The 24,055-nt window shown below is 37.7% G+C and overlaps 1 protein-coding gene across 3 annotated transcripts in view; it reads left to right on the top strand.

Annotated features, from left to right (window-relative positions):
• The window catches only part of MID1 (midline 1), a 107,459-nt gene that overhangs the window by 44,828 nt on the left and 38,576 nt on the right, over positions 1-24,055 (top strand). For all 3 annotated transcript variants that reach the window (XM_041416540.1, XM_041416537.1, XM_041416539.1), the window contains exon 3: positions 18,599-18,694. In XM_041416540.1, the coding sequence (XP_041272474.1) occupies positions 18,599-18,694 (96 nt within the window). The remainder of the gene's footprint in view (positions 1-18,598; positions 18,695-24,055) is intronic.

Genomic DNA, 24,055 nt, shown 5'->3' with positions numbered 1-24,055 from the left:
TCCTGACACCCAGTAGCAGACTCCTTGCCTGCTCAGATCCTTTTCCAGTTTTCCAGTACATGGTCAGCATCCATGTCCCCAGATTAGTATTTTCCTGCTTCTACATCTGTATTTATTCTGAACCTTTTCCTTTGGTTCCCAGACTGCTCGGACCTCCATGGATGCTCAGCTATATTCGGTAAGCCCCTGCCATCCCACAGACCACTGTTCTGCTCAGGACTCTGCCTCTTTGCTCTCTAGCCCTAGTGGTTCTACCCTGCAAGGCTTTATTTTCCCAGCTGTTTACCCAACACAGTAATTCCCCTTTGTGTATTCTCATCTCACTATGCTGACTTTTCCTTGGTCCTTCTTCTGCTGTTTCTTCTTCCCATCACCTTATCTTTCCACCATCTCTGCCTCTTTTTTTGTTCCTGGGGTTATCATTTGCAGTATCTACGTTGTTATTTTACTCTCTCATTTGAGGCTCTCATCTGGTTGTACTTCCAGAGAGGCTTCCAGAGAGGCTTCCAGCTCACCTATCTCCCAGTCTCGGACCCTTTTTCATACTGACTCTTTGCTCATTCTGCTTTTCCAGTTATTCATCCCCATTTCTTCCCAGCACCTCCTCTAGCCTCACCAGGAGCATTTTTTATCCATTGTTAGTCTACCTAATTCCACCTATTTGTCATACTCCTTTCTCTGTTTCTAACTTACAGTGCTTGTTCCGTTTTAATTTTCAGTTGAACTTCTCTGCATTAACAAGTGTGTTCTCAAGGGAGGGGAACTGGGGGCAAGGAGAGACAAATTCTGCTTTTAGATCTGGAATATAACCCTGCCTTAGGTCATCAGGTGGGAGGAAGTCATTACAAGGATATTGTAGGCAAGTTTGAGTAGCCCTGACCTGTACCATGACAGGACACGTCCCATCTGGTCAGCTGGGAGTCTGGAGCTCAGCTGGTGTGGTCAGTCTTCAGAATTTTTAGTTGCAAAATTGTGATGTACATTTTTTTCAGATCTTGTTTGAATTTGGAAGGACTGGCAGCTAAAGGCAAAAAGGCATACACCTGGCACGAAAACCTCTCCTGCCTAAGACCAGATTTCAAAACACTGAAGCAGCAAAGCACAACTTTTTATCACTGATGGCAGCATATTTTCTGTAGCTTGTTTTGTGAAATTAGCCGGTGGTTTTATCTGACATTTCTATTAAAATGAAAATTAAATAAAATCAGGCCAAGGAAATACTGCAACTGGAAAATTTAATCTGATATAACTGAAGTTTGACATTGCAGTATGTGAAATAAGGAGCTAATAATGGGAAACGTCAAATACACATAATCACAGATGAAACTACAATCCCTGCTGATATGAGTAATAGCTTTAAAAAGTCTGAAATATGTTCTAAATAGTTGAGGATAAGTTATGAACTGAGCTACATCTCTCAAAATTATCTGATTCTTAATATTCAACTGATGCCTGGGTTTAGACCTTTATATATAGAAAAACTACTTTTAAAAACTTGCTGCAGGCAGACATTACAAATTCTGTGCATTCTAGGGCCAGGTATGACCACAGTAATTGCAGAATCTGACCTCATGCAAGACAGACTATGACATTTTGCATACTAATTCTTTTATTTCACCTACAACTCACCGAGGAACAGGACGATAGCTGTTAGTGCATCTGAGTCCAGCTATCCACATGCATGGATTCCAGATGGCTGCTCCCTGGGCTGGATTCAAGGGAAGAGGTCAAACCTAATGGCCCTAACGACAAGACTGTATCTTAATGGGTACACACCACTAGCAAAACATTCCAATTAACAGGGGATGTACTGAGCTGAAATAAATGGTTTCAAGTGATGGTCAGCCTGGTGTGAAATTATAAACTCCATTGTTATTATCAAAATGACTAATTACAGCTCTGATGCATAATAGCACACCATTTTTTTGAAATCTGGTGGACCAAACTGGAAATGCATTTAGCCTTATGCAAAACCTCTAGGGAAAAATGAAGAGCATGTAATTTTTAGCTTGTATTTTATTTAATTGGGACATTATTCAGTACAAAGCATGATGTAGTACTTCTTTCCCCTTTCTCCATTCTTTTTTTTAAATTGTGTTTCTACTAGACGTCCTAAATAGGAGACCCATACTGTATGCCTTCAAAAGATCTAAGGATTTCACTTCAGCTAAAACCATTTGTGACTGTGGAAAAAAATAAAAGCACAATTTAAGGGGGGAGAGAAAACCAGGGCAGCCAGGCTATTCAAGGAAAACTGAGATGTAGGCATAAGTTTTATATAAGCATTGTAATTCACATAGGTGGCTCTGTCTTTACAGTTTTCTAACACCGTATAGGACTAAATTATGTTAATTTCTTTTGTACTTCTACGGAAAGCAATCCACACACATTTTAAGACTTTATCTTCCTTTTGCCCTACAGTTTTCATATCAAGGAAGTAAATGTTAAAAGCAGTTAAAAGCAAGCCTGAATCTGTCCTCTCCATTAATGAGTTTTTAATTTAAAGGTCTTTGAATCTTTCATCCCCATTAGCTCAGCCCAGGAGCACTGAACCACAACTGTCTGATCCATGTGCTGGCAGACTTAAGTCCTGAAAAAAGAGTGGCAGTTCTTCCACCCCTGGTTAGACTCCTCAACCAAAGCTGAATGACAGAAAATAAATCAGATTTTTCTATTTAGTAGAGTATATGAAATAGGTAAGGCTGAAGATGCCTTGCAATTCCTGTTCTGTTTTGTTTATCTCTCACAAGTGCACTGAAAATTGAAAACATCTCTTAATAAATTACAGTCTTGTTCTTTGTCAAAGATTCCAGGTGAAGCAGAAAAAGTGTGGTGTTTCTGTAACTGTATACTACCCAAAAATAATTTTATTCATTGGAGCTTGATATCGTGCAGCAAATAAAAACTCAAAGAATAGATTCAATGAGGGTAATAGAAAAGCTAGCTATCCATATTACTCACTCATGGTTTACAACATACTTTGCATAGTGCAGTCAAATGTACAAAACATTGTCACTTGTGCTATGTCATATATGATAAAGTTAGCTGCTAAAAATATATTTAATTAAGTTCTTTATATAAAAAATATTTATGGCTCAACTAATTATCCATATATTTTCAGAATTTCAGTAATATTTATGATTTATAAAAATAAGTGTCTTAATTACAGAATTAGAAAATAATTTAGTTTGAAAAGGACCTCTGGAAGTTATCTAGTCAGCAGCCCTTTTTCACAATGAGGGCAAGTTGCCTAGTGAATCTGTCTTCAAGGAGAGAAACTCACAGCCCCTTTGTGCAACCCCTTTACCATTTAAACACCTTCAAGGTATCAACAGCCACCTTTGCTGTGAGAGCACGTGGTCATCTCCATGTCCACAGAATCCGTGGGGCTTTTCTGCAGCTGTCAGGGTTAACAGCTGTTTTTCCTAAATGCAGAGTTTGCTTAAAGAAAATCACCAAGTTGTGAAATCCACTGCTTTTACTTTGATTCCCTTTTCTTTCATTTCCCTTTTCTTTCTTTCATTCACATTTGATTTTCATGCTAGTTTTTTGACCCTGAGTCTCAAAAGCATTTTTGATGTACAAATTTCATTTGTACCTAAGACATTTCTGAGGTTACCTTTAGGGAACTCTGCAAGATGAAACAAAGCAGACTTCTATTTACTTTGAAAAGCACCCAGCAGCTAGTGTCATACAGTGGAGACATACCTCAGCACATATTTAATAATGAGAATGGACAACCTTAAAGGTCTGGACAAACCCATCAAGAACTATTGAAATCTTTTTTTAGACACGCAGTTTCAAAATTACTTCCAGGACCAAGGCAGGGGTTTTTTGGTTTTGGTTTGGTTTGGGTTTGTTTGTTTGTTTGTTTGTTTGGGGTTTTTTGTAACATGTTTCCAAGGGGCTAGTTTTAGAAGTTTGAATTCAGAACATTCATCCAGTAAGTTTTCATTTTGATCACATGTCAATAGACTGTGGCAAGAGCAAAATACCTGTAATGTCAAACCTAGGAATCTTTCCTTTTGCTGTCTTCAGTAACCATGTATAGATTGTTTGAGAAATAGCTGATACCACTGTAATATACAAGTAATAACCATTGAGCATCCAGATTACTTCCCTGAACAAAAATTTTACCAGCATTTATTATCCACAGTGGAAGGGGCCTTCTTAACTTTACTGGCTTCTGATGACTCTCATTCAAAGCCCATTGACACAGTAGGAAAATTGGCATAGCCTTTAGTGCATATTTGATTAAAGGCATTTATCTTAGGGAAATTTAATAATCTATAAAACAAGGATCAGGATGTTTTTCTTGTGTAAAAGTAATTGAAATTCATATAGGGAAAGAACAAAGTAGGCATTATTAGTCTTTTATCTCTATTAAGAAATTTTGTTTTATCAGGTTTTTTTAAAATTAGCTAAATGATTAATTTAAAGCATTTTAGGGCCTCATGTATTCGGCATGTGATTTGGTTCTTTCTCTTGAAGTAAGGTGGTTACTATGGAAACAAAGACTATGGAAGATTTGCATCACTGTTAACTTCATGAACAAATGCATTATTTTGAAAACAAAGAAAACAGAGATATTGAGGTATAAAGTGAAATAAGTTCCTTATTAATTACAAAAGTCATGGGTAAAAGCTAGTTTTATATATTCACTAGGAACCACTCTGGCAGAAACAGATTTAAAAAATGGAAGTTAATGCAAATGTCATTTCAATATTCAATAATACTATCTAGAATATGTAATTTCCAAAATGTATGTCCCATCTCCTGCATGAACAGTTACAGCAAAGTGAAAGGCTTACCAAAACCAACTTGTTTTTCCTATCAGAGTGTAACAGCAATTAACAGAGTAGACCCTCTCTTGACATAGTTACAAAGACAATATAGGGCATGGTTCTCCTAGCCCCTCCTCAGCTATTTTCACAATTATTTCTTGGCCATCTCACAGACTTGCATGTTTATGCAGGGGTGAAGTAGCTCATGTGCAGAACTAAGGAGTCAAAAGCCCTCCCTCTGGGAAAGCCTGACATCCTGAGCATTTGCAGGTCTTGGCAGGCTTTGTTTTCCAAGCATCTGGAGATACAGGAAAGTGTGGACCAGGCTGGTAGGAATTAGAGAGATGTCAGTTCTCCTCTTCTGTACATAACTCACTTTGTTAATGGCACTGTAGTGTTCAAAATCAGGGACCAGTTGCATAATTTAGATAGCTTTAGACTGTGAAAATTAGCTCAAAATACAGCCATGAAGCTCAGCAAGCTAGAATGAGAGGCCAAGCTAACCTTTAGGCTGATTTCACTGGAGGGTTTGCTAAAACAAACCCTATGTACATGCATGCCCACACATATGCACACGGGGTGATACTTAAAAGAATGAATCCGTTATAGATACAGCTCCTTAACTAATAAGAGTGGTTAATAAATCATCAGTTGTAGAGCACCACACTTTGGAAGGGACCTCCCAAGGTGATCTGTTTCAACCTTTCATGTAAAAGGGAGCCTAGATGACTATGCAGACTATCTGTCCAATTGCATCTTGAAGACTTCCAGCAATGAGTACTCTCCCATGTCCCTAGAGAGGCTATTTTAGTAAATGATTGTTCCTACTCTAAAACGTGTCTTTTTTACACGGAGGTGAAATGTCTCCCAGTGCAACTTATACCTGTTGCTTCTTGTCTTCTCTGTGTGGCTGCTTGTGAAGAGACAGTCTGTTTGTAAGTGTCCTTTAGGGATATTCTTTGAGGCCCCTTGAGCCTTCACTTATCCAGGGAGAAGAGATCTTACTTCAGACAATGAAAAAATGAGGAAATTAAAAAGTTGTTGTACGTGAACTCAGGCTCAGCACTCCATCAGTATTGTGTGAACTCAAAATGCTGTTGATGACCATGTGCTTTAAAAACACCAGAGAATAATCTGTTCTTTCTCTACACCCCTTACACATTGCATTACTCATTCTTTCCACTTTACAGAGCATGTATGAGCACCTGTATAGATGTGTGCTTTTTTGTGTATGTTTTATATGGCTAAAAAGAAGGTATTTCTCACAGAGTCTGTAGGCTCATCTCTCAGAAACAATGGAGGTAGAGAAACAGAAATAATGTACTGGGTAAATAAAGTTCATATCTTTTCTCCAAAGAAAACTTTGTCTGAGATCAAAATCAAACTGAATTAATTGAAGGCCTCAAGTTGAGACTTCCATGTGCTTTACAGTTTTAATATCTTCCTAAAGTGCCATGAAAAGCATACTTATATAACCAGCATAGACTCATGTTTTCATCAGTAAGTTTGGTAGCCTTGAGTAGGCAAAACTTCAAAGGCTCTCATAAATCAAATGAAGAATTTGTCTGGAGGAAGTCGTTATAAATTGGTCACATTATGTAAATGTGTCAAATTAATTGTTAAGATCTCCCTCTTTCTGTAGGAATAATTGGATTTGCACTTCTCTCTAAATTGGTAGCCTTTTCAGCAAAATGTGAAGTCATTTATTTTTCATTACCTGAATGCCTGTCATATTATGATTACAAAGCTTGCAGAAAAACAAGCAAAGCTATATGGGAGGGTTCAGGCAAGCTATTTCTACATTTTGCTACTGTTATCATACCTGATGTAATGATGATCAGCAGGCCATGGAAGACTAGCTCAGTTTTGCATCCTTAGTTTAGGTATGCTAGAATGGATAAGATGAAATGTTCCAAGATTCTTTGTAAATCATTCAAAGTTCATACAATCATAGAATATACTGAGTTGTAAGGGACCCAAAATGGTCATTGAGTCTAACTCTGGCCCTGCACAGGACACCCCAACAATCCCACCATGTATGTGCCTGAGGGTATCGTTCAAACGATGTTGTTGATCTCTGTCAAACTTGGTCCTGTGACCACTTCCCTGGGGAGCCTGTTCCATGGGCCAACCACCCTCTGGGTGAAAAACCTTTTACTGATATCCAAACTAAACCTCTCCTGACCCAGCTTCATGCTGCTTCCTTGAGTGCTGTCACTGGTTACGAAAGTGAAGAGATTGGTATCTGTCCCTCTGCTTCCCCTGTGAGGATGTTGATGACCACAATGAGGTCTCCCCTCAGCCTCCTCTTCTCCCAGCTGAACAGACCAAGTGTCCTCAGCTGCTCCTCATACAGCTTCTCCTCAAGGTTCTTCACCATTCTCATGGTCCTCCTTTGGACAGCCTCCAGTAGCTTGATGTCTTTTTGATCTTGTGGCACCCAGAACTGCCTCCAGCACTCAAGGTGAGGCTTCCCCAGCTCAGAGCAGAGCAGGACAATCCCCTCCCTTGCCCAGCTGGCCATGCTGTGCCTGATGCCCCCCGGGCAGTGTTGGCCCTCCCAGCTGCCAGGGCACTGCTGGCTCAGGTTCAACTTGCCATGGACCAAGGCCCCCAGGTCCTTTTCCATGCCTCTGGTCTTATTCCCCAGTTTGTACACACAACCTGGGTTGCCCTGTTCTAGGTGCAGAATCTGGCACTTGGTTCATTGATCACACCTCTAGAGGACCATCATTTTTCCGTTTGGCATTTTGGAGGAAGGAGAGGTACCAGGAAAATGGCCCCTTAAAATTATGATGATTCAGCTGAATTTTTTAATATGTTAAAGAAAGGTTGGGCTATATCTGTCACTTGCTGTTCTTATAGAAAATGGAAAGTGGATTCAGGCATTTTATTCTCTATTATTCATAAATATTTTGTTCTTAATTGAGCATTTATTGAAATCTAGTATATATATATATGCACTTATAAATTGGTTTTGTTTTCTGAGGATTAAATGCTCTTTTTTCTGATCACAGATTTACTAAATTTACTAGTGCAAATTTGTGTGCTTAATATTAAGGCCATAAACAGAGAATCTTGTCCTTATTTCATTAGTAAAACATTCAAAGTCTTTCCCTGTTAGAAGATGTAGAGCTGTAATTGACTGTTCCAGCTCTCTTAAAGAACATACAGGCCTTTCCTTTGTGTTTTGCCTTTCAGGTGAAAACCTGAAATATCAAGAAAGCAAAGTTTTAACTCAGAAGAGTAGAAAATAATGTTTTAAAAATTGAAACAGACCTGTGTTTGTGAGTTTGAAATCTTACAGGTGCACATATCTAGGCTTGTACTTGCACTTCTTTCCCTAAAAACATCCTTTGATTTTATATTATATGATCTATCACCTTGCAAATTACAGCATAAGATTTATTTTTAACGTATTTTTTAAATGTTTTGTGGAACCAGAGTTCTGTGGCGATATCACAAACAGTCTTACACAATCCACTAATTCTTAACTCACAGAAATGTTATTTCTGTTTTACTTTTCAAACTGTGTGTAATCAGAAATAAAAAATAGAAAAAAATGTTCAGTATATAGTCATGGGATCTCAGTTATTGATGAAGTAGAACTGGCTTGAATTACATTTTATGGTCGGGCATGCTGCAAGTGATTATAGGAGCACAGTAAAAAAATACAAGAATACTTACAAACATACTCCTTGAGCCAAAACTCACTACTTTGAAGTACCCTCATGCAATTGTTCATACTAGCATGAACAACTCATTAGTTGATACAAATTGATTAATTTACATTAGTAAAGGGAAACATGTCTGTGATCATCTGCAAAGCTGAGGTAAGTGGACAGGCAAGTCTGCTGTGGTTCCCATATGGAATGTTTGCTTCTGGCTGCTTTAATTTTTCAATCATTGCATATACATTATTGAGGACTGCTGAAAAATAATGTGTCCCTGCTTTATTGGCCTCTAAAATTATAGTTGGATTATCACTGAATAGATTATTTCGTTTCTTTGTGAAAATGCACTCCACAAGGGAGTGAAAAATAGTATCGTAGCATGAGAAGGAGTTATTTCTTCGGCTATTCTGCTGTCTGTAGCATGCATCCCTCACCCCCTGAGGATTTTCTTGAGCATCCACATTACTTTCAGACCTTCCTCCCAGAAACTCTTGGCACCGTACACTGCCAGCAAATCAAGAGCCAGAAACTGAGTTCAACTCAGGTTCATAAAGTCTAGCAGGAGGTGAGGGGCATGCTGTAGCAACAGCTGGACAGGTCACAGCATGACCAGAAAAAAATGGAGCAAATTCATGAGCATGTTTTGGAAGTAGGAGTAGTGAGGGAGAGCAGGATGTCTGGGAATGGAGCTGGATGCACTGATGAGGTAAGGGAAGGAAAAGCTTTTAGTATTGTACATTAAATGAAAGAGGGTGATACTTCTGCTTGCTGAGTGTCTTGGTATGTTCTTCTTTCATTTATCAGTTGCAAAATGCAAAGGGAAAATTAAGTGCTGGATTTGTCAGGGTTATTTTTCTAGTCCATCAGTATTAAAATATACTCACAACTTCAGGTTTTCAGCTAAAACTCTTGGGGGGTTTGTTGGTGTATTGGTTTAATTTTTGTATTTTATAGGTTTGAGGTGGGTAGGTTTTTTTGGTGGCAGTAGTGGTGGTTAGGGAATTTGAAATCTTCAGTTGATCTCTGAGGAAGTATTGGCAATAAAGACTAGGCAGGTCAGAATAGAAATTTCACCTGACTATGACAAAAATATGAAACAAAATCTGCTTACAAGTCATGATCTGTACTTTGCAATTTATACTCCCTTTTTAGTTTAAGCTCAGCTCACTACCATCATATTCTTTTAGTAAGTCCCTAAGTATGTAATTCTACTAAGAGTATTTAATGTTGCTATCTGATTTTATCCATAGCAAATTATAAAGTCAAAATTTAAATATAATAACATCTCTGTACCTGAAATTTGAGCCAAAGATTGATGCCTTGGACTGGCTACCTAGAATAGAGGCTAGTCAGAGTTAGAGAATAAAGTAATAGCAAATTCTGAAAAACCAATATTGTCTCTTGTGAATGTGGCATTTCCATTTTAGACAGCACACCTTTTCCTAAATATGTATGTACTGCAGATAACCCAATGCTCATCATATTCCTTATAGGGAACTACATTTAAAATAATAGTAAAGGAGGATGTTTTACAATATTTATTGTGAAATCAATGTTTTACACATTATAAATGCTCCAGGTTCATGAGTAATATAAACTGATGCTATCAAAGAATCTGATCTGGTTGCTTTTATTCATTCCAGATATTTTCCATAATTTAAATAATTAAAAAAACCTTTTAATATAGTAGATTCTTTTTATTCTTCTTAATATTTTGTGTCTCTTTTCAAAGATACAGTAAGGCTGCTGTAAAAAAAAAAAAATCCTGGAGAACTCATGACCATTGTCCATCTTGGGTGTAGCCTCTGAGAGACACTGCCCAAGGTGTATCTATTGAAGGCCTTTAATAAATACCTACTTTATTCTCTAACTCTGTCTAGCCTCTGTTCTAGGTAGGCAGTCCAAGGCATCAAGATAGTTATTTTTGTAACTCCTCAATGTGAGACCTGATGCTTGGTCAAAAGCTTTGTATAGACAAATACTGATATTATATTATTAGGTCAGGTTGACAAGTATTTTAGATGAATATTTAAGCCTTCTATTCCAAAAAGTTGAACTTATATCTAAACTTGAAAACTGTGGGAAACTCAAGTTCCTCACACCAAACTTCCTTCAGGACATTTACTCAATCTAGTAGATGGATTTAGTTTGCTGAATAGGTAATAGAGCAAATGAGGAGAAGAAAATGGAGAGATTTACGCTTCTGTCTAGAGCAAGCTCTAACCATGGGCAGCAAGGCATTGACCATGTGACAGAATGAGCACCAAACTGAACAAAGGTGCCAACTTTTTTATGGTATGTAGTCTGCAAGGTATGGTATATGGTATATTCACTGCAAGGAACAGGCAGAGCTTTCAACGACTTCAGTGAGGAAAAAGCAGAGCTCTCCAGAGGGTCGTAACTAGCTCATGGTGTATTTCTTGGCAAAATTTCAGAGGATTCATAAACACAAGAAACAAACCCCCATAAAACACAATTGTAATTGGTGCTTTGATTAGTATACTTCACCCTATGCCAGAATTGGGGTTTCTCCTTAGCTGGTTTGGTGACACTTGCCTCATGCACCATGACACTGGACAGCAGGACCAGCATTTTCAGAAAGAATTGCAGTTCTCTGGCTTCCCTTGGGTTTGCCAATGGTGCCTCTGTGGCTCCTTCTGTGCTGCTGGGCCACAGCTGGGAGTATGCAGTGGTGATGCAGCTGTTTCCTCCCTGCAGTGGAGCTGCCCAGACAGCCCCTCCCACATCTGGAATAGGAGCTGCTGGTGTTCCGTGTCAGCCCAGCTGCTACAGGCTGGCTGCCTGGTGAGAGACAAGGCTAGTGTGAGTCCTGGGTGTGCCAGGCCTTCCAGCCATGCCAGGAGATGGACTCACTGCTTCATTCTCTGCATGGACAATTAATATCCTCAGCAGGGGAATCAATAATACCCTTCAATGTGCTGTTTGCTATACTGAGAAACAAATGCAGAAGGGTGCAGCTGCCTCAAGTGTCAGCTTTATTACAGGCCAGCAGAAAGAGCTGAACTGGGCTTGTGACGGCTCCACCACTATTACCTAATGCAGACCAAATCACCACATTGACCTGCTCCATTTCTTACCTAACCAGCTCCCTTTTCTTACCTGCCAGCTTTGCATAATACTGAATTGTTTCTACACATACCCGCTTAGATAAGATGGAATTTTTCAACCGCAAAATGCAGTAATATGTATTGACTGATTAAACCCAGATTTCTTTCCACAATAAAACCTCTTAAATAAATACAACTTTCAGAAATGTTTAGGCAGACATCTGTAGAAACCAGGAGTTTATTAACACTGCATAAATTTTGGTTCTTTAGATAATATTTTTGTTTTGTTTTTGTATAGATGCCTGCCATTAGTTAGGTGGAAAACTTAGAATTTCAGGTTTTGGAATGAATACTTCCCAGACCTTTCTGAGCAGGATTACATAATGCATCTCATGGGCAGGAGCTTGTGTTGAACTCCTGGTTTTAAATACATTCCATGTCCTGGAAGGCTGGAAGTACATTTAGCTAGGGTGCTGCAGGACAGCTGTGCAATAGTTCAAGTTGTCCTTAACCCCCTTCATTGCACTGGATTAGCCTATGGGGAAAAGAATGAGTTTTTAAGCCCTCTAGCTCCCCACTATAAGTCTTTAATGCCATGCATTAAATTCAGGGTGTCTGGTATTTGTTTTGCTCTTTTAACACTTCAGCTTCCAGTTTGACTCCTGCATTGAGGCAGGAAAAAAAAAGGTCAAATATATTGTGGCCTCAAACATATTTTTACATCTTTGCAAACCTTTATTAACTCACATATCAGTCCAAACTGTGTTTTAGTTTTTAAAGTGGTAAGATGTTAAATCTATTCCTTCTTGATCCTTGATTCCTGATTATTATTCTGGTCTTTCTTCGATTAATGACTCATTAAGAAAAGAACTGAAACCCCCCCACCCCCTCCCCCCAGATCCCAACCAAGTTAACATTTGTATATCTTCTAATAGCTTAATTGAAAATAAATTCCCAGCTTGTCCTATAGTCAGTTTTGCCACTATCTAAACTGGAACAAAATTATTTTAACAAGTTTGAAAGCCTTTAAAAGAAAATTATATTTTCACTTCATTTTATGTGTCCCTTCTGTTACAATAAAAAAAAAAAACAAACATGAAAATAAGTATGCAGTGAAAGTTTCATTGACCTGTGTTCTGGGTAAACATTGTCCTTGCTAAGGGCAAATAGTTTTTAAGTGTATGTATTGTTTCTTTTCCAAACTTCTAGTACACTTTTGCTATAGGGTGCTGTATATATAGCTCTTGTCCTGTTCTTTTTCCTCAAAGGCACCAGGTATGAAATATCTCTTTCTCCAAAAGAGAAGGAGCAGTGGAGGAAGACTGAAAAGCAACTCACAAGACAGATTGGTGCAGTTAAATAAAAGAGCAGAACTGCACTTACAAATGGCAGGATCCCCTGCTATATTTGAGGGCATGGCTTTGCACAGGCACAAGAGTGTAATTGGAGGTTCTCCCTAGAATATTGCTTTCTCAGTTAACAAAGATTTTATGTGGCCAAGAATTTCAAGTGCTTGGATTTCCTTCAATTTCTACAATGTCCCATGTTCATTAGAGATTAATGAAAAATTGTGACATTCCTATGAAATATGGAAATATTCAATACTCAGCTTAGTTAAAGTTATCATTGGAGTCATAATGGCTTCCCATGCAGATATTTTCATTGCACTTTTAATAGAAATAGTCCTGGACAATTAATTAACAGTGCAGTATCTCATGGGTCTTTCCTTGTGATATACTATAATCACTTGAGGTAAAAATCCTAGTTCCAGGAGTCTATCAACATTATAGCTGTTGTTTCTTTACACATAGGAATGTGGAGTGCAGTTGTCAGGCTCTGCACATTTGAGACTTGAGGTCAATCATTCCTATTAAAGTGTTACTGTTCCCTGGCTGGAGAAATACAGAGTTGATCACATGAATGCTACAGAAGAGTAGTCATATGTTTCAGGACAAGTACATAGAACAAAAATTAGCTTAAGTTTTTCCATGTGCACCTGGCATGTCCTTTTAAATAAAGAACACCAAATGAAGCATTAAGCTCACATATACCCCAAACCTGGCTCAAAACCATGCTTGATATTCTGGCAGTTATTCTGGATTTGATTGGCAACTTTTTAATAGGTTAGACACAAGTCCTGGGGGCAACAAGACTAGTTCATGGGGTCTGTCACTATGACGAGGTGACATATACCTGGAACACATGCAGCTCAATGCCTTTGAATTGGGAGGAAAATATTTCAGTGAAGATGTGTTTGCATGGACTGTGTTAGTGACAGGGAGTACATTTATGATCTCTAACCAGCCTGCACGTGCTAAAGATTGATCTGCCATGTCAACACCACCCTGCTTTCCCTACTGGCTTGAGTAAGTTAGAATTGCGATCACACTTCTGCTTTGGGATGTTTTATTCCTCATCTACAGCAGTCCAACTGTGTGGCTTTAAGTTACACACTTTAACTAACCCAGTCTGGAAATGTATAAAAACTGTTTCGTTTTGACTGTTTGTAAAGAGGTCATGGGAGGGGGGTTCTCAAGAAACCTATATAATGGCAATGGTTCTCAAGAAACCTATACAATTACTGAACTTAAGTTCCACTATGCAAAGTTGTTTTCTTTAAACCAGGAGACAGCCTCAAAATGTGCTTTACTCTGGTCAGTTCTACAGTAGGATCAAAGGAAATGCAAACTGCAGTCAATGCTTGCTGAGGCTTTGGTCATGGTGGATTTGATAAAAATGGTGGTCAGGACTATTGTTACATACACTGACCCATAGCACATGTCTTAGCACACGCAGGAGTTTCAGTGTATCAATTCTCAAAGCTTTCCAGTAAACAGTGAGTGGAAAATTCAAATGACTGATTATATTTACCAGTGGGAGAAAGAATAGGATTTTTAATAAGAAAAATACAGTTGCTTTACTTCAAAAGAAATTGAAAATTTCATTGTACTTGATAGCTATCTGTTTTATCTTTTGGCTTTTTAAAATAGACATTTTTTTGCGGAAAACGTCTATGAGAACATGATTTTGGGAATGTTTTTATTTTGTCTGCTGTGATGTAAGGCAGGAGCACACAACTCAGCATTTCTCTTCTTTAGAAGCTTACATTAATTTATTTTGACAGCATTTCCAACTCATAGTAGCTTAGGATTATCTGTTTGTGCTACCTTCTTATTTTAGACAAGCAATGCTTTGCATGAGACTGTTAATTTGGCAAAGGGCAGGGGTTCACATTTGGTTTTCATAGACTGATAGATTTAAAGACTAGAAGAGACCATTATGATCATCTAGTCTGACCTTCCACTTCAGTCAGGGCACAAGCCTCACGCAGTTGTTGCTGCAACATGATCATTACTTCAGCAGCAACGTGTTCATGAGCTAGACAGCAGCTTCAAAAATGTGATCAATACTGAGTTGCCTTCCTCTAGTTTTTGGCATTAATTTTTCCAACTTAGATTCCTGTCCCTGGATCATATCATTTTATAGGCATGCAGAGTCAAAATGAAACATCATCCTTAACTGTCCTTTTCAATTACGTGTCTGGGGTTTCATCTACTTGGATTTATCCCAAGATTATAGGAATATTTATGTTGTATAATTGTCAGATCGTGCTAAATGGACAGTAAGCATTCTTTTCACTTTATACTGTTGTAAAAACAGTTTCGAAGCATGCACGGAATGTCAAGATCTTGGACTGGATCTATATTGATAAGTCAGGAAATATTCAGCCTTGCTTTTACTTGTTGAGAGCAGTTTGCATCTACTGAGTTAACATATATGAAGCCTGTCCACAGAGGAAATGCAGAGCAACTATTGTGCTTCTTTAAAAAAAAACAACACCAGAGTTTCTAAGATCACTTTTTAATAGACAGGTAACAGTGAAAATTAGCAACTGACAAAAAAGTAAGAAAAGGAAGATGTGACTGTTTAAGAAATTGTGATTTACCTAGTACATTACCAAAAATACAGTTGTAATTTGGTTTGCCCAACAGAACAAAGGTGGGAAGAAAGAAGGTACTTGGAATCAGGTTACTCTGCTACTCATTTTCACATGTACTCATCATAATGTGAGAGCACACTTTCTTCAGACTTCAAACCTGGCTAAAATTCACTCTCCCAGGAATTCTGGTCTACAACAACTAAATTAATTTTCCAAGTTGGCCGGACCTCCAAATCTGGTAGTGTTAGCTTACGCAATTGGGAAGTTCTGGTGTGGATGAGAAATGAGGTTGCAACACTTTGGAAAGTCTCTGAGCAAACATCTGTTTCTGAAATTTAAATGTTCAGGCCTTTTCTGTGTCCCCTACATGGAGTAAAGAAAAAGGGCAGAGCTCAAACTCTGCAACTTTACTATCACGAGGTAGCTAAAATGACTCCATTGTCTGTCTGAGAAAATAATAGGGGAAAGTACTAGAGGAAGACACTGCCAAGAGAAAATCTGGGTAAACATACTGCAGGAATTGATCAAGTCTTATGAGCTTTAAAACTTCCGAATCAGGCCACTTTTAAGAGCTGCCATTCAGTACTGCCCTGGTGAAACTGGAAAGATTGACATATTAATTTCAGACAGCAGCCACCAGGTTCTTGTCATCTGGTAGAGCATTAATAGAAACTGATCTTCTTCATCAAAAATTTAACAAAATTCTGATTATTCTTGACTTAAAAAAAAAAAAAAAAACCAAAAAAAAAACCCTCTTGCATGCCAAACTGCATGGAAACAAAATTCCAGGCTTCCCATATTTAAAATTTCACAGTTCAATGAGGTAGATCATGGGAATGGATTAACTTCAGTTTCTCTAAGGCAACTCACTTGTTTCATAGTTTTCTTCCATTTTCATGGTCAGGAAATGCAGAAGATACGAAGAGACCTGTGTGAAGGCATAATAATATATATAGGTTTATATTTATAGTCACTGGATAGGAAACTTATTCTAAGATTTTGTTCTTTATCTCATATATATATATATATATATATATACATACACACACATACATACAGGAATATAGATTATTATATCCAGACTTTTGAAATATTCATAATATAGTAATGTATATATAATCTATGGGTCAATACATTTCTGTTTCAGAGAAAAATGCTGACTCTTCTTGTATTAATGGCCTTAGTTGAAGAGAAACAACTTTCTGTTATTTGAAATCATTGCAGTGTTCCACAACAATTTTGAATATATTTTTTCTTCATAGTATATATAGGCACCAACTGCTAGTATTTTTTATGTTCAGTAATACGTTTTAAATTAGATAACCTCAATCAAGAATACACAAATTTCATTGAAATATTTTAGTGTAAAAAGTTAAAGCATATAAAACATTAATGTATAAGATTAAGAAGTCTTATAAATAAAATTTCAAGCATATTTGCTCATTTGAATCATCTTAAGGAACTGTTTGTTGAAGGGAAAACTTATCTGATATTGTAACTATATATGATATTTTGACTTTGTCTGTGAGCCTCAGAGCTACAAAGGGACATCTGACAACACAGCCAACATGCCTTTGCAATTAAGATTGTTCCCAGTAAGGCTTATGGAAATATAAGATCCAGCACAAACGGTTTGGTAAAAATGCCTGTTCTTGTTACTCTTTGTTTTAATGGGCTATGAAATAAATGTAGTGTAGAAGGTATTTTTACAGCCAGAACTTGTCATACAGAATATGCATGGCTCTGCTGGGAAGAAAATGCCAAAGCCACGTACTTCAAGCACCCATCACACTTCTTGGAAGGGTCATATACATAAAAGCCACCAAAATGTTGTGTTTTCCTTAGTGGAACAGAACTGACTGCCTCTCCAGTGCTTACAGCATCAACCCTGGTACATGCCAAAGCGTGTATCATTCAGCAATTCAATACTGCCATCTTCATTTGTTTGTAGCCACATGCAAAAATGGGATGGAAACTGCATGGCTGCAGAAAGGGAGGGCCAAGAACAAGGTGTTTTAAACAGCATGAAATAGGCAGGGAATAATAACACCAGAAAACACACACACACACACTCTCTAAATGTGCGTATGGAGGTGGGAATTGGGGGAGGATTATACAAATCAGGTAAGTTAATGGTAGCTGCAGGGACTGAAATGAAAGAATAGATACACCAGAGGGAAAGTAGTAGTGTGAAGAAAAGAAGGTCATTAATAAAAGATGAGGAGGGTTGAAATTAATGAAAGTTGTGCAGAGACACTTACAGCCCTTGTCAGGAGAAAAGCACAGGACTCACTTCTGGTATTCCTGCTCAGTAACTGCAGGGAGTGGGTCAGAACTGTCACAGACCTGCTCCTCATGTGCTTGGGTTCCCCTCCTGTGGATGCAGGGAGGCTAAAACAGTTTTTGTTAGATCTCAATCTCCCATGCAATTGCAGGGAACCAGGATGCAGTCTCAGATCTGTGAGCTGGAAAGGACTTTACCACAGCTGCAGATATTTATGGCAGCCATAATCAGTGGATAAACAGAGAAACATGCCACAAGTTCTCTCTTAAAGACAGTTAGTGAAGGCAGAGTTTGTGAACAGGTATTTCATTCTTATCCATAGAAAGGATGTTTTTCTTTTGAATTATTTATTAAAAAAATATAACTCTGCTGAACTAGGGAATAAAATCAAATAGATCAAAACACCTCCTGCATTTCAAATGCTAAGAAGAAAGTGCTGACCAGTTCTGAGACCTCAGTTAGCAGCAGGGTTTTAAATTCAGATGTTATATTGAAAGCAGGAAATAAGGATTCAAAAATGTTCCCAGTTAAAATAAATATTTATTTTTGGGATATGTTCTTGTCATTTCTGGTCTTCTCCTTACTCTGTTTTATTCAGGAAGAAAAAAATAAGTGCTTAATCTAATTATTATTAAGTCCTTAGAAAACCTATTTTCCAGAATTCACTTTTCTTGGACTTTTTTTGCTCTCTTGTCTTGCATAGACAAAGCAGCTAATTAATCAAACATGTAGTGGAATATATCAATAAGGAAGCCTCATGTTCATCATATCTGTGTAATTCAATTTTTCAAATATTCACCAAAGTATTAAAGTCTTTGAAATGTTTTTTTTTTCTTTTATTTTTACAGCAAAATTTAGAGAGTAACCTCACCAACCTTATTAAGAGGAACACTGAACTGGAAACTCTTCTGGCAAAACTCATTCAGACCTGTCAACATGTAGAAGTGAGTACTGACCTTGATTAGAAATTCTTATAAACTTAATTACATTCATTCGTAGCATCCAGGAGCAAATATTTAAACAAAACAAAGAAACAAACAAAAATACCCCCCAACAAATATAAATAAAACCAAACAAACAAGTGTAGAAATAAATTTAAATGGTAAACTGACTTAAAGCTTTTTTCACTGATAAGTGGTATTCTCAATACAGATAACCTCCTTTACATTCCCTTCTATCCTGTTTTAATTATGGTGTGTTGCTATGGCCTCCACTGCTACTATCCTTGAACACATCACTTACTACCTGCAACGTTTGTCTTTCTGGGTCCTTTGTGAGGTAGAGAAATATTTACGGATGGAAAATGAAGGCAAAAAAATAGGAACACCCAGATTCCCTCATTTAGGTTTCTGTTGAACACTGGTTTTGTTTTCTTTTTTTTTTTTTCAGTCAGAATTAACTATCTAAATACATATCTGTACTCAAATGTCATACACGAAATATATTTATCTTCCAAAGAAGACAGGTTCTTACAGGTCTTTTAGTTGCTTCGCTTACATATTCCACTATGAGAATCAAAAAAAATCTTTAGCAGGGTGGGATCTGTACCTATACTTTCCCCCCCGCCCCAGAAAAGGTGAAAAAAAGTTCATCCATAATTTTGCCAAAAAAGGCAAAGCAAAGCAAACCAAACAAACAAAAAAAAAAAAAAAAAAAAAAAAAGAATCAAACCCAACCCAACCAATAAGCAAACCAAACAAACAAACAAAAAAAAAAAATAATCAAACCCAACCCAACCAACCAACCAAAGCCAAACAACCCCCTATTCTTCCAAAGAGATCATCTTATCAATGTTTGTATCTGCTCCACTTCTCTGGAGCCTCACCAACTTCACAGAGCTCAATAAAACCGTGGAAGTCTCTCCACAGTATGAGACATTAGCTGAATGGTTTAATTCCTTTATATAGGCACCAATAACGCCAGGCAGAACAGCTGGAATGGCATTAGGGCATTGAGAGACCGAGATAAGGCACAATTCGTTCCTCTGCATCTAAAACTCAGAGCAAACCCTGTGAAGCAGATGGGCTCAGGACAGCACAAAGCCTCTTCTTCATTGGTGGCCTGTCTCCAAGATGTGCTGAATCTGAAAAACCTAAAATTGCTCCTCTGCCTTCTCTGTGGTTCTACAATGCATTCCCATCTCTAAGTTTAGTGTTGCAAAGAATCCAACTTGTTCAGCTGGTAACAGATGCGCTACTGTCCCTGGAGTCCTGTGTTAGAAAATTTCTCTGTAGACATAAAGCAATCGCAACATAGCTGTTAATGAATTCCTTCCATGTTTTATTCATCAAATTAGTCTAATTAGCATTTAAATTAGCTAAATATCAAGAAATGAGTTTCAGTCAAAACCTTGGACCTCGGCCGTGCTGGAAATGGGGCAAGTGGGGATGGGGAAGTAAACTTTGAAGTTATCTCTGTTTCTCAGAGCCCTGTGAAAATTTCAGATATGATGTGCATATCTTCAGCATTGGACAAACTGTGGCTTAGATAGATTTTTGAAAAGTCAGTACACTCTTTTTCTTCTTGCTTGTTCAGGAGAGAAATTCAACCCAAACAGGAACCTGAATAAAAATTAAATTAAACAATATATTGGCTGAAACATTAACAATGCAAATTTAAAATTACAAAATATTAGGAAAAGTTTTCTATGTCATGGAAATGTATTAGTAATTATTAGCTTTGACATATGAATTCACTGAAATGCTGAAACTGAACAGGAAGTTAGTTTTACAGCAAATGCTTTCTTTTTCATTATTATGTATATTATATAACAGATAATAATGTAAAATACATTGTACATAATTTTAAAACATATAAAAACATAGGTAGTAAATTTCAAGTCCTTTGTTAAGTACTTTGATTTTCCTTACCTAATTTGAAATAATTTTGATTTAGATTTTGGGGGCTTTAAAACTGGTTTAAAAAAAGAAATAAGCTTTCAGTTTCAGATATTGTTTGAACTTTGAAAAGCAAGGAAAGTGGAAATTATTATTATTTCTTGTATTAACGTTACCAAGACTTTATTCTGATGTAGATAAACTTTTAAAAGTCATGCTCACTAACATTTATTCGTAGCTATAAAGAGTAACATTTTTTAAGCCTTTATCATGTCATAAGGCAAAAAATTCAATGTTACATGAAAAAGGAAAAAGGAATGTCTTTTTTGGTTTGATATGGACCAGAAGCTGATGTTTCCAAAAATGAACAACAAGCAGGCTCTGTGTGTTCTGAATAAATTAATCCTCACCAGCCAAACCAAATGTTGTCACAAAGCCACTGTTTCTCATCTCAAGTGAGCAGTCAGTGGCTTCCCAGGAACCAGCTTTATGGCAGATTAGTGATCCAGCCATGCATCCTTCCCAACTTTACTTTCATCCAGAGCAAAGGCCAAATCCCAATCTCTCTATGTTTTATAACTAATGCTTATTCCTTTCTGAAACATTTATTTTCATTTTTTTCCTCCACGAATGCACAAGGACTGATCAGTGATGTTGATAATCTGGAAGCTGGATGACTTCCAGTCACTGGGGAGGGGTATCTGCTTTGGCCTCTCATCACAACAGGGAAGGCATAAATCTTGCCAATTTTTAGATGGAGGTTATCAGTTTATGACAGGATTTATCCTGATGGAGAACCTGATCTTGGGAGACTCAAGAAGTTCACTTCCAGTCTTGCATTCCTATGGGTGATTCTGGTCATAACAGCAAGAAAATCTGTAAATAAATCCAAACCTGTATTCTTTACTGCTTTAAGTAAGATATAATATTAAACATTTTATAATAATAATAACAATTTTAGTATCTGAATGTCTGCTTTCATGCCTAACATGGATTAGTTTATTTGCTTATGGCAGCAGTTTTTAAATTTCCATTTTCTCAAAGGGAGACACACCCTGAAATGTGATTGCTTAAGACTGTAACACTTTTTTCTGTCCCAAATCTTTCTATTTGTTTAGGAGCACGCTGACACACTTGTTCTACTCATCTTTCAAACACATCTCTAACATGTTTTTCATTTTACACTGATTTTTCTGTCTTTCCATGCTCCCTTCCTCTGTAATCCTGTCTGTCATTACTTGGTTTTGCAGAAACCCTGAAGGCTGTTAATCAGGAAAGCTTTTTTTCCTTCTTTAGAGACCTTGGCAAGTCCTAAACCTCTTACTTCTGGCCTGGCTGCTTTCTGCAGAGCAGCCCCTGGCCCTGCTGAGGCTGCTATGCTGCTCACTCTGTGCAGGGAAGGCACCTGTGGCTGCATCAAGTGACAAACTGGTCCATGGGATAAAACAGAGCTTTCTCCACAAACTGAGAGAATGGAATAGAAACGACTGCTACTTGGATATGTATTTCTTTGTAGACCTAGTTCACTGCGTTCACATTTCTGATAGGATCTGTAGAAAACTTTAAGGGCGTTAAAAACTGCCTTGGATAATTTTATCTTTAAATTTTCTTCAGGGGCCTTGTACAAGTCTTCCAAAAACAGTGCTGTAAAATTGGGATTGACAGGCCCAGAGTATGGCCCTACAGGTGAATCCCTGGGTGACAGCACCCCTCCAGGTGTCCCTTGGCCAGTGTGGCCTTTAGCACTGTGTGGCCCTGCCTGTGAGCACTGCAGCACTGCCACCCTCCCCTGCACGCCTGCCACGCGCAAGGTGATGGGGGCTGCATCCCGCTCTGCTGGCTGTGCCACTTCCAGCTGTATGCAGCTCGGGATTCAGCCCCTTCTTAGTTCAGTCAGGGGAGGATATAATGCTGTCAGTGTCTAGGTTCTCCCCCTGCTTTTAGTGTTACAGGTTTCTCTGAATGACAAAGTACTGTGACACAGAAAATTTGCTTCTTTGTCCTAATTTCCACTCTTCGACTGTGTGAGGTTTCTGCAGAACTCTTTTAGACCATGGCATTCATTGACATAAGGCACAAATTTGAGCATGAGCCTCTTATGCCAGTTACTTTGTTTCTAAGCAATTTGAGTTTTGTTTTTTGGATTTTTTTTTTCTTGTCTCTTCCAGGAAATGCATGATTAAATGTCTGTTATATCATCAATACCATGAAGCTTCTCATCTGTTAGACAGAAACATAATCTGAACTCAGCTGGAGGAAAAATTGGAGCAATTATCTAGGGGGGAGGAGAAAGGAAATAGGTTTTGCTTGCAGACAACTTTATAGCATCTGTATCTCAGTCTTTTTGTTTGTTTTGTTTTGTTTTGAATTCACCAAACGTCATAGGAAGCAGATTCTGGACAAAACTGTAAAATAATTTTGGGTTGCATAAAGAGGAGGCATTTTGCTCTAGTTGTGTAACCCTCAAAGTGCTGCATCCTTTGCTTTTTGTATGTTATAGAAATGCTCCGTTTCTAGCTCACTTCTAAAGATGGGCTTCAGGCAAAATTTCTGTGTAAAGTTTCCAGTCAAAAATTGGGTTTGTGAGTGTCAAATGGTGTTTTTTTATAGTCATGTTATATAATCACCTGAATAAAAAGTAGTTCATTGAAAGAACCTTTATTTCTCTGGCACATATACTCAGCACTCACGCTTACCAGATACATTTTTCATTTCAGTGTAAAGCAGCAGTGCAAAACCAATGAAGAGAAAATGGCAGCACCTAAAAAATCCTGCTGTTGCTATTTTTTTTTTTTGCATGGCTGATAAAAAAGAAATGAGCCAAACAGGAAAATTTAATAATAATGGAATGTTGAGTTTCTTGTAAGACTTCAGCGACAAGATAGCTTCTCCAAATTTTGCAACAGAATGTCTCCATCAATTTTTGCGTGGCATTTCTGTTCCTTGAGAGACAGCAAAATCAAAACTCAGCTGTCAATACAATTCTCAAAGGACCCTTGAAAAATAAAGAGGCTTTGTCTGTCACTATAAAAAACAGTGAGTACTCTGTTTTCAAAATTTTCATGGTACTCACTCCTTGAGATTTGGGATTATTTTTGTCGAAACTCAAGTCAACTGAGAAGTTCTCAGTTTTTTCTATTTTTTCTAAACAGGAAAATTTAGTTAGAAAGCCTGTATGTAAATCCTGGTGTCTGAACTGCAGTAAATGGCCTTCAGAGTAATACCAGGTCTTTGGAATAAGGAATCTACTTTGCTGGGGATTTTTTTTCTAAGAAAGGAGCAATGGGTTAGATAAGTGTTTACCATTACTGTGGAATATGTGTGATAACTTGGCAGATAACTTGTAACAGAACTCCACAGAAATTTGCTTTTTCCTTTGCCCCACTATCTTCCATTTTTGTGAAGATACTTGTTCAGCAACTACATTTGTTTGCTATATTTAAGTGCTAAAAGTAAATGGTATTTTTT

This window comes from Onychostruthus taczanowskii, unplaced genomic scaffold (genome assembly GCF_017590055.1).
Source record: "Onychostruthus taczanowskii isolate IOZ18803 unplaced genomic scaffold, ASM1759005v1 scaffold52, whole genome shotgun sequence".
NCBI lineage: Eukaryota > Metazoa > Chordata > Aves > Passeriformes > Passeridae > Onychostruthus > Onychostruthus taczanowskii.
The sequence above is the reverse complement of the archived record's forward strand: the minus strand, read 5'-3'. Positions and strand labels throughout refer to the sequence as shown.